General features: G+C 42.5%; 1 protein-coding gene across 3 annotated transcripts in view; it reads left to right on the plus strand.

Moving 5' to 3' along the window:
* LOC121582465 (colorectal mutant cancer protein) overlaps window positions 1-15,745 on the plus strand; it is a 138,897-nt gene that overhangs the window by 55,915 nt on the left and 67,237 nt on the right. For all 3 annotated transcript variants that reach the window (XM_041898266.2, XM_041898267.2, XM_045225128.1), the window contains one exon: window positions 9,873-9,986. In XM_041898266.2, coding sequence (XP_041754200.1) covers window positions 9,873-9,986 — 114 coding nt within the window. The remainder of the gene's footprint in view (window positions 1-9,872; window positions 9,987-15,745) is intronic.

The following is a 15,745-nucleotide window of genomic DNA, read 5'->3' on the forward strand; positions in this document are numbered from 1 at the left end:
TCATTGCCAACAAAGGGTATATAACAAAGTATTGAGAAACTTTTGTTATTGACCAAATACTTATTTTCCACCATCATTTGCAAATAAATTCATTAAAAATCCTACAATGTGATTTTCTGGAGAAAAAAAAACTCATTTTGTCTGTCATAGTTGACGTGTACCTATGATGAAAATTACAGGCCTCTCATCTTTTTAAGTGGGAGAACTTGCACAATTGGTGGCTGACTAAATACTTTTTTTCCCCACTGTACATTACACCTGACCAGATATCATTTTGGTATGTGGCACTCTTGTATTTGTGAAGGTTTCACCATATGGGGAACATATAGTCCTACATTATTGTATTATTTTGCTAGTTTAGGCTAGAGGAGGAGGATTATCTTATTTAGTGAATTTCATTTTCATTTTTTTTGTAGTGAAACATAAAGTTCTCCTTTTTCGATAAAACGAAATACATTCACATGGCACCAAATAACTGATTTAAAACACACTGTTTTGCAATGAAGGTCTACAGTAGCCTCAACAGCGCTCTCTGGGGTAGCACCATGGTGTAGATGGAGGACAGCTAGTTTCCGTCCACCTCAGGGTACAGTGACTTCAATACCAAACCTAGGAGGCTCATGGTTCTCACCCCCTTCCATAGACTTACACAGTAATTATAACGACTTCCGGAGGACATCCTCCAACCTATCAGAACTCTTGCAACATGAACTGACATGTTGTCCACCGAATCAAAGGATCAGAGAATGAATCTAGTACAGAAAGCATAAGCATAAGCTAGCTAGCACTGCAGTGCATAAAATGTGGTGAGTACAAACAAATTTACTTTAAGGAGAAGCAGCAGAGAGAGGGAGGAAGAGAGAGAGAGCTAGCTATATTTCATTGTATTTTTTTTCTAATGCAGCTAGCTAATTTAGCCTACTCAAACATGTTACATTGTTACGATGTTACATTGAGCTGGGTGAATGGAATATGATTACTGTAATAGAAATAAGGCCATGCTCATAAAAAAAATTAACATATTCTGGGATATTGTGTGTAGATTTGATGAGGAAAACATTTAATTTAATCTATTTTAGAATAAGGCTGTAACGTAACAAAATGTGGAAAAAGTGAAGGGGTTTGAATACTTTCTGAATGCACTGTAGATGTAAAGTCTGCAGTTTTGGGGACCTGCATGGTTCTGGTACTGGTTCGACTTACCTTTTTCGCTTATAAATCGATGTGTGGACGCAATAGATTGAAGTGTCTTGCATTGAGCAGTAGCCCTGATTCTCAAGGACACAGGAGTATATATTTTCTGCTTGTATGATGCAGGATATGAAATCTGACACCATTTGAAGCTGGAATGTCTCTCCTACCATTTCATTCACTTTTCCGACTGTCTATCAACTCCTGGCTGAACCCTACATCACAGCCACTGTCAACGCATATGCCTGGAATCCTTACATTGTAGCGCAGCAGGAGAGAGTGGTTTTGTCACTGTAGCACATTCAGAGATCGATTTATAGCCAGTAATCTAAAATAATTCATAGATTGTAAACAAAAAACACTTTGTTTGTCATAGACGGACAATATTAATATGAGATGAAAGGCGAGTTCCTAATGAGTTCAGGATGCCAAGATAGAGCTCTTTGAGACGTTCACAGCGATGTGGGCATACGTTTTTGATCCAGAGAGGCCTTTAGAAAATATGTGACCGACCACCTCGATTTGGTCTTATGTAGCATCATTTGAAATGCTTTTTTAAAAAAATTTTTTTACATTGGATAAAAGTAGAGACTCAGAGCTAAAATAAAAAAAAATGGTATGTCATACACTGCAGTTGAGGAACAGTGGGAAAGTAATTCTGCTTTGAAAGTTGATAAACTTGTAACCCCACTTTTGAGAAAATGGTCCTTGAATGTTTTTGTGCACCTCCTGGAGAGCTCTTCTTTGTCTACACCCATTCAGCATCATTCACACCCTCTTAAGCCTTAGCCCGACCCATCTCTTTAAGGATTCACATGTGAGGCCATGTGGTAAACACATGCTATATCAAATCTAAGTTTTATGTCACATGCACAGGATACAGAAGGTGTAAACGGTACAGTGAAGTGGTTACTTGCATAGTAGCAATATCAAAAACAGAAAGTGTCCAGATATTAGATGACACACTTGTCTAAATTGATAGGTCATGTGAAGGAAATGCTATCACCCCCCAGCCACATCTAGCTAAGTGGATGGGTCACTATTGTCTAGACATGTACACATGTTCATGAAATACAATAGACACACCTGGTTAATTTGATGGGTCATGTAATAATCCGGACGAAGTGGAGTCTTTTGTATAGACATGTACATTTTGTCTAACACTAAACATACAAATATGTATTTTACAGTTATAAGGAAGGCGAAATCTTATATTTAGTTGTTTTATAATTTGATTATACTGAATTTAGAAAGCATATGAGTAATTTCAAGCCTTAATCATACAGTTTTGTTGAATAGGAAACACATCATATAAAACCTTTCATATTTTTATCATATTTGTACTGTGTACTTGAACTTGTTTCCTCAAAGATGACTACACCTCAGCAATTTATAACAATGTTTTACCAGAAAGGTGAGTTTGAACCTTTCTTGGAGTATGCAGCATTACTAGTTATTGTTTATGGCCTTCTCATGATAAATAATTACTTGTGGGGATTACGTAGATTACATTTTCAATTACATTTAGTTACATTTAACTTGTTTTAAGGAGGGTGTGTAAGGTTGACATGGAGACATTGAGTGGCAGTGATGGAGGTTAGAGGATTGCCATCCGTCTGAAAAGGATACCCCTGAATTCCCGGGAGTGGCATCTGTAGAACGGCCCTCTCATCCCCAACCCCTCCCCTCCCTGCCCCCTACTCCCTCAAATAGATAATGGAAGTGCATCATGGAGCTGTAATTAATATAATTTTACCCATGAGATAGGCCTAACTCCCTCCGGAGCCTGAAATGGGCTGTGTGTGTGTGTGTGTGTGTGTGTGTGAGAGTGAGAATGTGTGAGGGAGAGATAGGAGAGAGGGGCTCAGAACCTTCCTAGGCAGAACTCTGTAAACACATCAGTGACAGCTTGTCGCCTCAGACTGCATGGGTCCCTTGTCTGCCAGAAAATACATATTAAATGTTACACACATACACTGGAGGCCAGGTCAGCCAATCATTGAGAGCTAAATATCCTCAGTCCATCATTGCTATTGGCTCCGATTGGCTCGTCTGGACCAGGGAAATAGGACAGGTCAGAGGAAAACTCAAAACGTTTATTTAGGAGGAATTATGTAATTAACTCCAGGCCTCTTTTAAATAATAGTGCAGAGAGAGCAAAAAATTGGCCTGTATGATTAGGCTACTACTCATGATTTGTGGCTACGGAACTAGCCTTGATCATAATTACTCAGGCAAATTCTGTAGGCAACAAGAATTGTCTTTTGGCACCAAATAACTACTGTTAGTGCTGAAAATAAAAATGGACATGAAATGCACTATGCATTATGTGGTATCAATGCTGTAACAACACAGAATAAAACAATTCAATTCCCATGAATTAATCATCATTTATTCACATTACTTTACTTTACTTTAATGAAATATTTCAGTTGCTGTGTATATATTACATTTGTTTTATTTAATGACTTTATTATTTAAATCCAAGTCTTCATCTCATCTCTATATTGCTGCTGTCTATGCTGTCTGACAAAATCACTATTTTAGTAATTCTTCAAAGTAAATGGCATACTTTTATGACTGCTGAATACCAACTATCAATCACTTAAATAATGTTTTTATTTTGGTAGAGATACTTTGTGAAGCAACTGCTCTCTATCCCTTTCGATCTCTCTGTCTCCTTGTCTGCTTCACACAAACCGGACAAGTAGGAGCACAATGGATTATGGTCATTGTAGTTAATTACCACAATTTCTGCACTAAACTATGTAGAATATTGGCCTGTTGGAAACTACAACTCCCTACTACATCACTGTATTCAATAACTCCAATTGAAGAACTGTAATTGAAATAGAGCAGTGGTCCCCAAACTTTTCTGAGCCGAGATCACTTTCGGAGTCAAATTGAAGGCCGATCTACCGCTCAGATAAAAAAAAAAAACATGACATGAATCTATTAAAAACAGTTCTGTAGCAATGAGGTTTGTACATTATCCCAATATGCATATTGGCTATGCTTGAATTGCCCTGCCAATGTTGTACTTCTCAGACCATTTAAAAATTATATTTGAAAACATGAGCTACAGTATATGATCACACTGTTAATAGATCATTTGTTGTATGACTTGTGAGGCACAGCTGAGTGAGCATACATTGAAATAATGTGCTTTCTTTATTTTATTGGACTGATTGTGCTTGCATCTGATGGTCAGTCTCTGCGGAGGGAGAGCATCAGAGGTTCAGCCTCTCACCGTCAGACCGTCCCTCAGCTCTCCCCCCTCCGCTAATACTGACCAAAAAGGGGACACCGTCTTTGAGCTGACAGCAAAACACCACATTATTTCTGCCTCATGCACATATTCATGTTGTTACTCGATATTAAAAAACGCAAGCCTATCGATACACTTTGCTAGTCATTCATTGAAGCTGCAGTGCTGGTTGCAGCACAAGTGGAAGAGCGAATTTAATGGTTTATAAAAGTGTTGAATAAAAAGTGTTGACAGTGCTGAATAAAAACTTTAACATGAACTCACTCATAACACCAACTCTTTGCTGCAAAAATAATAATATAATAATAATATCCCATTTAGCAGACGCTTTTATCCAAAGCGACTTAGTCATGTGTGCATACATTTTTACGTATGGGTGGTCCCGGGGATCGCACCCACTACCCTGGCGCCATGCTCTACCAATTGAGCTACAGAGGAAAGTCTCTCTCTAGTCATGGTTTTAGACTTTTTGAAATCTAAGTATCAACTTTGCTACGCGCTCGAGCAAGCAGCAGACAGACATGGTGATCTGAGCAATCCGATTGGCTAGCGGTCGGCCAATAGGTACACTTGATTTGCACTCCCAGGCACGCCAAGTAGGCGTAGTTTGTACCTTCAGACACATTAAATGGTTCAAAATGGGAACAACTTTGCCTACCCGGCGCAGAGGGCAGCTGAAATAAGTGCACCTACGTCTAACAGCGCGAGACAGAAAAAAGTAGGAATGCATGGATTTATCGTTGCGTTTATTATATAAATATTTCGCGATCGACTAGGAATGCCTTGGAGAGCGACCAGTCGATCGCAATCGATCGCTTGGTGACCACTGAAATAGAGTAAGAAGGTCAAGGCTACCCCGTCCTTTTCTCTCCTCATGGTGAAACCCAACACTGAGATCAAGGGTTGTGCTTGTGTACTGTCTGGGGTCACTAAATACCTCTACTTCATACCTCTGCCTGCTTTTCAGTCTGTCTCCCATGTCATTTTCCTCTTTCCACCGCTGATCTCCCGACCCTTATAGCTTTTTCCCAGGGTTCAGTGGTTTTGGATGCTCTTCTGATTGGATGTGGACCGAAGGTTAGTTCTGGTGGTTGGCCCCACCAGTTGAGCGAATGGTGAAGATGACTGGTTAAACGATGCATTGATTTATGTCATTGTCTCACTCATTTACTTATCATGGAAGCTTAAGCCTTTTCATACAAACTACAGTGTTATTTATATATATATATATACTACCAGTCAAAAGTTTGGACACACCTACTCATTCAAGGGTTTTTCTTTATTTTAACAATTATTTTACATTGTAGAATAATAGTGAAGACATCAAAACTATGAAATAACACATATGGAATCATGTAGTAACCAAAAAAGTGTTAAACAAATCCAAATGTATTTTATATTTGAGATTCTTCAAATAGCCACCCTTTGCCTTGATGACAGCTTTGCACACTCTTGGCATTCTCTCAACCGGCTTCATGAGGTAGTCACCTGTAATGCATTTCAATTAACAGGTGTGCCTTCTTAAAAGTTAATTTGTGGAATTTCTTTCCTTCTTAATACGTTTGAGCCAATCAGTTGTGTTGTGACAAGGTAGGGGGGGTATACAGACGATAGCCCTATTTGGTAAAAGACCAAGTCCATATTATGGCAAGAACAGCTCAAATAATCAAAGAGAGACGACAGTCCATCATTACTTTAAGACATGAAGGTCAGTCAATACGGAAAAGTCAAGAACTTTGAACGTTAAGCGCTATGATGAAACAGGCTCTCATGAGGACCGCCACAGGAATGGAAGACCCAGAGTTACCTCTGCTGCAGAAGATAAGTTCATTAGAGTTACCAGCCTCAGAAATTGCAGCCCAAATAAATGCTTCACAGAGTTCAAGTCACAGACACATCTCAACATCAACTGTTAGTAGTCACCTGGAATGCTTTTCCAACAGTCTTGAAGGAGTTCCCACATATGCTGAGCACTTGTTTGCAGCTTTTCCTTCACTCTGCAGTCCAACTCATCCCAAACCATCTCAATTGGGTTGAGGTCGGGGGATTGTGGAGGCCAGGTCATCTGATGCAGCACTCCATCACTCTCCTTCTTGGTAAAATAGCCCTTACACAGCCTGGAGGTGTGTTAGGTCATTGTCCTGTTGAAAAACAAATGATAGTCCCACTAAGCGCAAACCAGATGGGATGGCGTATCGCTGCAGAATTTTGTGGTAGCCATGCTGGATAAGTGTGCCTTGAATTCTAATTAAATCACACAGTGTCACCAGCAACGCACCCCCACACCATAACACCTCCTCCTCCATGCTTTACGGTGGGAAATACGGAGATCATCCGTTCATCCACACCGCATCTCACAAAGACACGGCGGTTGGAACCAAAAATCTCCAATTTGGACTCCAGACAAGGACACATTTCCACCGGTCTAATGTCCATTGCTCGTGTTTCTTGGCCCAAGCTAGTCTCTTCTTCTTATTGGTGTCCTTTATTAGTGGTTTCTTTGCAGCAATTCAACCATGAAGGCCTGATTCACACAGTCTCCTCTGAACAGTTGATGTTGAGATGTGTCTGTTACTTGAACTCTGTGATGCATTTATTTGGGCTGCAATTTCTGAGGCTGGTAACGCTAATGAACTTATCCTCTGCAGCAGAAGTAACTCTGGGTCTTCCATTCCTGTGGCGGTCCTCATGAGAGCCAGTTTCATCATAGCGCTTGATGGTTTTTGCGACTGCACTTGAAGAAACGTTCAAAGTTCTTGACTTTTCCGGATTGACTGACCTTCATGTCTTAAAGTAATGATGGACTGTCATTTCTCTTTGCTTATTTGAGCTGTTCTTGCCATAATATGGACTTGGTATTTTACCAAATAGGGCTATCTTCTGTATACCCCCCCTACCTTGTCACAACACAACTGATTGGCTCAAATGCATTAAGAAGGAAAGAAATTCCACAAATTAACTTTTAAGAAGGCACACCTGTTAATTGAAATGCATTCCAGGTGACTACCTCATGAAGCCAGTTGAGAGAATGCCAAGAGTGTGCAAAGCTGTCATCAAGGCAAAGGGTGGCTATTTGAAGAATCTCAAATATAAAACATATATTTTGATTTGTTTAACACTTTTTTTGGTTACTACATGATTCCATATGTGTTATTTCATAGTTTTGATGTCTTCACTATTATTCTACAATCTAGAAAATAGTAAAAATAAAGAACAACTCTTGAATGTTTAGGTGTGTCCAAACTTTTGACTGGTACTGTATATGTATATAATGGCCAATGCTGTGTCTATCTAATACCAAATTGATTTAGATTATACGTTTTGTGAACAGTCACATAGCAATGTGTGTGCAGGTGCAAAGAGGCTCACCGTTCAGTATTAGGATAAGGTATTTTACTATATCCTAAACCTGATTTGTTCCTCACTGGATCTTCCCTATGTCTATGTAATGAGGCCTTCAATAAACGTCCCTCATTTGAAATGCTCTCTCTATCTCTCTCTGTTGAGAGAGAGAGATAGTTAAATGGTCCATTTGGAACAGCAGGTGAACCTTGCAGTCACTCTCTGTGATGTTTTCGTTTTTCCACTTCCTGAGAGGATTAATTCAATGCGTTTCTTCCCCACAGGGCTCATCAGAGATGGCAGAGGAAACACACTATCGCTGGTTAATTAATTCAAATCGCTGCCGACGCAGCAATGCGTACTTGTTCTATCTAGAGTTATGGTTTTAAAAGAGTCAGTGTGTATGGAGTTCTGTGTATAGAGAAAATGTAGGTAAAGTGAAAGGAAGATTCACCTTGAAGTTATGTAAATGAATACCACTTTCATTTTGAGTACTGTGCAACTGACTTTAAACCAAGAATGTACTATTCAGGAGTTATTGTTAAAAGTACTGAGTCCAAAAGATTCACCTTGAAGTATTGTAAGCCTGTATGGACTGCATATTATTTGTGTAGCCTGTTTGCCAAATGGTAGGTAGAGACACACTTGTTGGGTCGCGGACTATTCTTACTGAGGTTTGGCTTGTGCTGATTGTGCTGTGGTCACTGGTTAGGCTTATAACATTGCTTTGTCTAGCAGTGTTTCCCAACCCTGGTCTGCGAGTACCCCCAACAGTACACAGTTTCGTTGTAGCCCTTGACAAACACATCTCATTCAACTCATTGAGGGCTTGATGATTAGTTGACAAGTTGAATCAGGTGTGCTTGTCCAGAGTACAATAAAAATGTGTACTGTTGGGGGTACTCGAGGACCAGGGTTGGGAAACACTGGTCTAGAGGTCCACAAGAAAAAAGGTTTTGGAACCACTAGGCTATACTACAGATACAACTCAAGCAGTGAAAATACATCTTCAGGGGCTGGTTTGAGTTAGGTTAGCAGTAGAGGCTAACTTTAGCATCACCGACCATGGTCGTGTATATTTGGAGGTTGGTCTCACAGTTGGTCTTTCTTCCCTTGAAAACCAAGTCAGCTCCCCTGTCTCGTTTGGAAAGGACTCTCCTTGCAGCTTGGTGGCATGCAGTCCCATGCGATGTGTCTGTGTGTGTGTCTGGACTCGGTCTCTGCCTAGTCACGACAGCTCTAGTTCTTCTGAGAGTTAAGCCTCCCCGCGGCATGGTGAAACAGAAAGCTGGTCTCTGAGAAGTTTGACGTCTTTTTCTTATCCCTCTTTCCTATAGTTTTCTGTTATTCTGTTGCTATATGCTGAGGTAAGGGGTAAGAGCAGAGTTTTCTAAGGCCACTGGGCTTATATTTAGTTTAAGAGACTTTTCCCTTGATATGAGAAAGCATGACTGTGCTGTTTTTATTTGTTTATGGAGTAAGTGTAAGCCAAGGTAGTCCTCTCCTCTGTAACTTAACCTATACCATTTAAAAAGCGTGGTCATATTTTTTTTCAAATGGAAGTTGCTTTTGGTAATATAATAATAATATGCCATTTAGCAGACGCTTTTATCCAAAGCGACTTACAGTCATGCGTGCATACATTTTTGTGTATGGGTGGTCCCGGGGATCGAACCCACTACCTTGGCGTTACAAGCGCCGTGCTCTACCAGCTGAGCTACAGAGGACCACATTATTAGGAAAGCATACGGCTTAAATCATGACTGTGAGTAGGTTACCTGAATAGAGGAGTGTGTGTGTGAGCCCTCAGACAGTTGAACAGGCTTGTGTGTGTGACACCTCGGCCCACCCAAGTGAAAAGTCTGCTTGCTCCACATGCTAAAGTGTTAAGACTCTCTCTGTTCTGCTTTGGGCTTAAACCCTTCCCTGGAGAGTGTCTGTGTGTGAGGGCAAAGAAGTGCGTGTGCTCTGTACTCACTGTATATGTTGTAACTTGAAATGTGTGTGCTTGTGTGTATGTGTGTGTGTGTTATGGTTGTAATGCTCTCTTTTCTCACCCCTCTCTCCTTAGCTCCACCTGGCAGCCCTGGCCTCGTTGAAGGGGGACGTAGTGGAGTTGAACAAGCGGCTGGTGCAGACGGAGAGAGAGAGAGAGATGCTGGAGAAGAGACTGGCCAAGGCACAGGTATTCTTCTCTACTGGGCCATAGATATACACTCATTGGCCAGTTTATTAGTTACACCTCGTTCATGAAAATTGAGTCATGTGGCCGTGGCTTGCTATATAAAGCAGGCGGACAGGCATCGAGGCATTGTTACTTTTCGATTGAACGTTAGAATGGGCAAAACGAGTGACCTAAGCGACTCTGGGCGTGGTATGATCGTCGGTGCCAGGCACGCCGGTTCTAGTATCTCAGAAATGGCCGGCCGACAATGTCTAGGGTTTATCGAGAATGGTGCGACAAATAAAAAACATCCAGTCTGTGGCGGTCCTTTGGGGCGAAATCCGCTCGTTGATGAGAGGTCGAAATGAATGGCAAGGATCGTGCAAGCTAACAGGTGGACCACAAACAGACCGATAAATGAGCAGAGCAGCGGCGCCGAAGAAGATGGCTGCCGTTTTACAGCCCTCTAACCAATTGTACTATTATGTGTGTTTCTTCGCGTTATTTGTAATTTATTCTGTACATAATGTTTCTGCCACCGTCTCTTATGACAAAAAAGAGCTTATTGATATCAGAACAGCGATTACTCACCTCGTATTGGACGAAGATTTTTTCTTCAACGAGTCGGACGCGAAGGATATCCTACAGACACCCGACAAGGCCCAAATCCCCGTCATTCGCATGAGAAAAAGACGGAGATATCGTGGACGTAGGTCAGGGTGCCTTGTAAAGATCCGACGGCGAGCGAGTAAACTGCCTCTTCCATCAATCCTATTAGCCAATGTTCAATCATTTGAAAATAAGTTAGACGACCTAAGATTACGGTTATCCTACCAACGGGACATAAAAAACTGTAATATCTTATGTTTCACCGAGTCGTGGCTGAACGACGACATGGATAACATACAGCTGGCGGGATATACACTACATCGGCAGGATAGAACGGCTGACTCCGGTAAGACAAGGGGTGGCGGTCTGTGTATATTTGTAAACAACAGCTGGTGCATAAAATCTAATACTAAGGAAGTCTCAAGGTTTTGCTCGCCTGAGGTAGAGTATCTCATGATAAGCTGTAGACCACACTATTTACCAAGAGAGTTTTCATCTATATTTTTCGTAGCTGTCTATTTACCACCACAAACCGATGCAGGCACTAAGATTGCACTCAATGAGCTGTATAAGGCCATAAGTAAACAGGAAAACGGTCATCCAGAGGCAGCGCTCCTAGTGGCCGGGAACTTTAATGCAGGGAAACTTAAATCCATTCTACCTAATTTCTACCAGCATGTTAAATGTGCAACCAGAGGAAAAAAACTCTAGACCACCTTTACTCCACACACAGAGACGCGTACAAAGCTCTCCCTCGCCCTCCATTTGGCAAATCTGACCATAACTCTATCCTCCTGATTCCTGCTTATAAGCAAAAACTAAAGCAGGAAGCACCAGTGACTTGGTTAATAAAAAAGTGGTCAGATGACGCAGATGCTAAGCTACAGGACAGTTTTGCTAGCACAGACTGGAATATGTTCCGGTAATCTTCCGATAGCGTTGAGTAGTACACCACATCAGTCACTGGCTTCATCAATAAGTGCATTGATGACGTTGTCCCCACAGTGACCGTACGTACATACCCCAACCAGAAGCCATGGATTGCAGGCAAGATCCGCACTGAGCTAAAGGGTAGAGCTGCCGCTTTCAAGGAGCAGGACTCTAGCCCGGACGCTTATAAGAAATCCCGCTATGCCCTACGACGAACCATCAAACAGGCAAATAGTCAATATAGGACTAAGATTGAATCGTACTACACTGGCTCTGACGCTCGTCGGATGTGGCAGGGCTTGAAAACTATTACAGACTACAAAGGGAAGCACAGCCACGAGCTGCCCAGTGACACAAGCCTACCAGACGAGCTAAATAATTTATATGCTCGCTTCGAGGCAAGCAACACTGAAGCATACATGAGAGCATCAGCTGTTCCGGATGACTATGTGATCACGCTCTCCATAGCCGATGTGAGTAAGACTTTTAAGCAGGTCAACATTCACAAGGCCGCAGGGCCAGACGGATTACCAGGACGTGTACTCCGAGCATGCGCTGACCAACTGGTCTTCACTGACATTTTCAACATGTCCCTGACTGAGTCTATAATACCAACATGTTTCAAGCAGACCACCATAGTCCCTGTGCCCAAGAACACTAAGATAACCTGCCTAAATGACTACCGATCCGTAGCACTCACATCTGTAGCCATGAAGTGCTTTGAAGGCTGGTCATGGCTCACATCAACACCATTATCCCAGAAGACCTAGACCCACTCCAATTTGCATACCGCCCCAACAGATCCACAGATGATGCAGTCTCTATTGCACTCCACACTGCCCTTTCCCACCTGGACAAGAGGAACACCTACGTGAGAATGCTATTCATTGACTACAGCTCACCACAGTGCCCTCAAAGCTCATCACTAAGCTAAGGACCCTGGGACTAAACAGCTCCCTCTTTAACTGGATCCTGGACTTCCTGACGTGCCGCCCCCAGGTGGTAAGGGTAGGTTACAACACATCTGCCCCGCTGATCCTCAACATGGGGGCCCCTCAGGGGTGCGTGCTCAGTCCCCTCCTGTACTCCCTGTTCACCCATGACTGCATGGCCAGGCACGACTCCAACACCATCATTAAGTTTGCTGACGACACAACAGTGGTAGGCCTGATCACCGACAATTATGAGACAGCCTATAGGGAGGAGGTCAGAGACCTGGCCGTGTGGTGCCAGGATAACAACCTCTCCCTCAACGTGATCAAGACAAAGGAGATGATTGTGGACTACAGGGAAAAAAAGAGGACTGAGCACGACCCCATTCTCATCGACGGGGCTGTAGTGGAACAGGTTGAGAGCTTCAAGTTCCTTGGTGTCCACATCACCAACAAACTATCATGGTCCAAACACACCAAGACAGTCATGAAGAGGGCACGACAAAGCCTATTCCCCCTCAGGAGACTGAAAAGATTTGGCATGGGTCCTCAGATCCTCAAAAGGTTCTACAGCTGCACCATCGAGAGCATCCTGACTGGTTGCATCACCGCCTGGTATGGCAACTGTTCGGCCTCCGACCGCAAGGCACTACAGAGGGTAGTGCGTACGGCCCAGTACATCACTGGGGCCAAGCTTCCTGCCATCCAGGACCTCTATACCAGGCGGTGTCAGAGGAAGGCCCTCAAAATTGTCAAAGACTCCAGCCACCCTAGTCATAGACTGTCCTCTCTGCTACCGCACGGCAAGCGGTACCGGAGCGCCAAGTCTAGGTCCAAAAGGCTTCTTAACAGCTTCTACCCCCAAGCCATAAGACTCCTGAACAGCTAATCATGGCAACCTGGACTATTTGCATTTGGCGTAAGCAGCATGAGTCCAGGGACCCATCCTGCCTGGTGTCAACGGTACAGGCTGGTGGCGGTGGTATAATTTTAAATTTTTACATTTTAGTCATTTAGCAGAGGCTCTTATCCAGAGCGACTTACAGTTAGTGAATACATACATGTATTTTTTATTTTTTTTATTTTTTTATACTGGCCCCCCGTGGGAAACGAATCCACATCCCTGCCGGCCAAACCCTCCCCTACCTTGGACAACGCTGGACCAATTGTGCGCCGCCCATGGGTCTCCCGGTCGCGGCCGGCTGCGACAGAGCCTGGACTCGAACCAGGATCTCTAGTGGCACAGCTTGCACTGCGATGCAGTGCCTTAGACCACTGCGCCACTCGGGAATGGTGTGGGGAATGTTTTCCTGGCACACGTTAGGTCCCTTGATACCAATTGAGCAATGTTTCCATGCCCCAAAGAATTCATGTTGTTCTGAATGCAAAGGGGGTTCCAACTCGGTACTAGATGGATGTACCTAATAAACTGGCCCCTGAGTGTATATTCACATAGACTCATATTCATCATTGTATTGGACACTCACTTAGCTAGGCTATCCATTCAAAGTCCTATGACCAGAACATTGGTGTAATGCAGTGGTTACCGGCACCACCCCATTTAAAGCCTTACAAATCTTAATAATATTTCTGTCTACAAGCCAGCTGAAGTGGATCTTTCACCATGATCCATAATTATAAAAAAAACACTGTAAATAGTTCCTCTTTCTCTTCCTATTTTCTGCACCTGTGGATTAGACCTCTCTGGTATGGAAACATTATTTTGTAGGGTTAGCGATTTTTATCTTTGAATAATAACCTAAACTGCTAAAGAATGATAGATGTTAAAGAACTACAGTAAAAAGCTGTGATGGAATTGCACTGGCTTCATATGAGTGAGATTTCCTTTTTTGAAGAATATCCAGGAATAGCTGACATTGCACACAGGCATTGAATTGTATGGCTCATCTATTGCAATGCGTCTGGGAATCCTCCCCGCCTCTTCCCCCAAAACACCCAGTCCATATGCTCCAATCAGACTACATAGAGAAGAGGTGCAGAATGATGATGACACCATCACAGAGATAATTTTTTTGTCGTTTCCATCATTCTAGCATGCTGGAAAGGAACTGCTTTCTTTTCAGCAGTCGGGTATCACCTTCCCATTACATTGCTCATAGTATTGTATTATTTACATTGTTTTCAGTGTAATGCTATTGTCCCAGTGACTGGTATTCTCTGTGACCTTGGGTGTGTATTAGAGGAGGAGGAGGAATTCATTCCAGCTCTGGCTCTCTGAATCCCTGATCTCATACAGTGATGAGAGACTGGAAGCTTTACTTTTTTAAATAAAGAGGAAATTGATTTGGGGATTATTTGGCATGAAGCAACACACCCCATATGTCACTGGAACCAGGAACGTCAGTAATCATGCCAACTGCTCAGCTTCGATCTGCTTTGTAGTTTTCCCAGTCCCAGTGATTGGCACTGTCTCTCTCCGAGGATGGAGTTTTGGGCTTGCTTGGTGTGTGTGAGACCGAGAAAGGGGGAGAATGCTTGTTTATGGAGATAATTATTGGGTGTTTATGCGTTTGTGTAATGGAGTGCGTGTGATAGACGGAGAGAAATAGCGAGACAGATTGTGTGAGTACCTGTTCTATAAACAGCCTGGCCACTCTCTCTCTCGCTCTCTCTATCTCGTGCACTCTCTCTCTCTCTCTCCTCTCCCCTCTCCCTGGACCACCACAAACAGACGCTGGTTTAAAGAGCTGTGGAATACCTCTGATGGCAGTTACATCAGCAATGGTTATTTCCCTAGTGGCGGCTGTTGTAAACAATAGGCTATCTGGTACTATTATTTGTGTCAAATATTAATGCTAGAAACATTCGTTTTTTATTTTAGTTTCCCATCTGTTCCACTGGAGTTAGATGAAGAGGATTAGACCATTAGTTTTAAGATAAAGAAATAGCTTGGAATGTACATGCACTTGCCATTGTTATTAGATTCCATTGTGATTAGGGTTGGGCTGTATCAACATTTTCATATCGTCATACCGTCCTTCTCTCATCCCAGGATTTATGGTATTACCGGTTTAATACATAAGGGGGCGCAAAAACTCAAGCGTCTGGGCATCTATTACCAGAATGCTAACAAAAATAGCACAAGTAATAGCGAATTTCCATGGAGGCTGCTAACTAAATATGCTAATGCACTCAAACGTAAATAAACGAATTGCAAATACCGGCAATCCAGCTCATAAAGTTAGACATATATACAGTGGGGAGAACAAGTATTTGATACACTGCCGATTTTGCAGGTTTTGCAGGTTTTCCTACTTACAAAGCATGTAGAGGTCTGTAATTTTTTAT

The sequence above is a fragment of the Coregonus clupeaformis genome, chromosome 15, assembly GCF_020615455.1.
Source record: "Coregonus clupeaformis isolate EN_2021a chromosome 15, ASM2061545v1, whole genome shotgun sequence".
Lineage (NCBI taxonomy): Eukaryota > Metazoa > Chordata > Actinopteri > Salmoniformes > Salmonidae > Coregonus > Coregonus clupeaformis.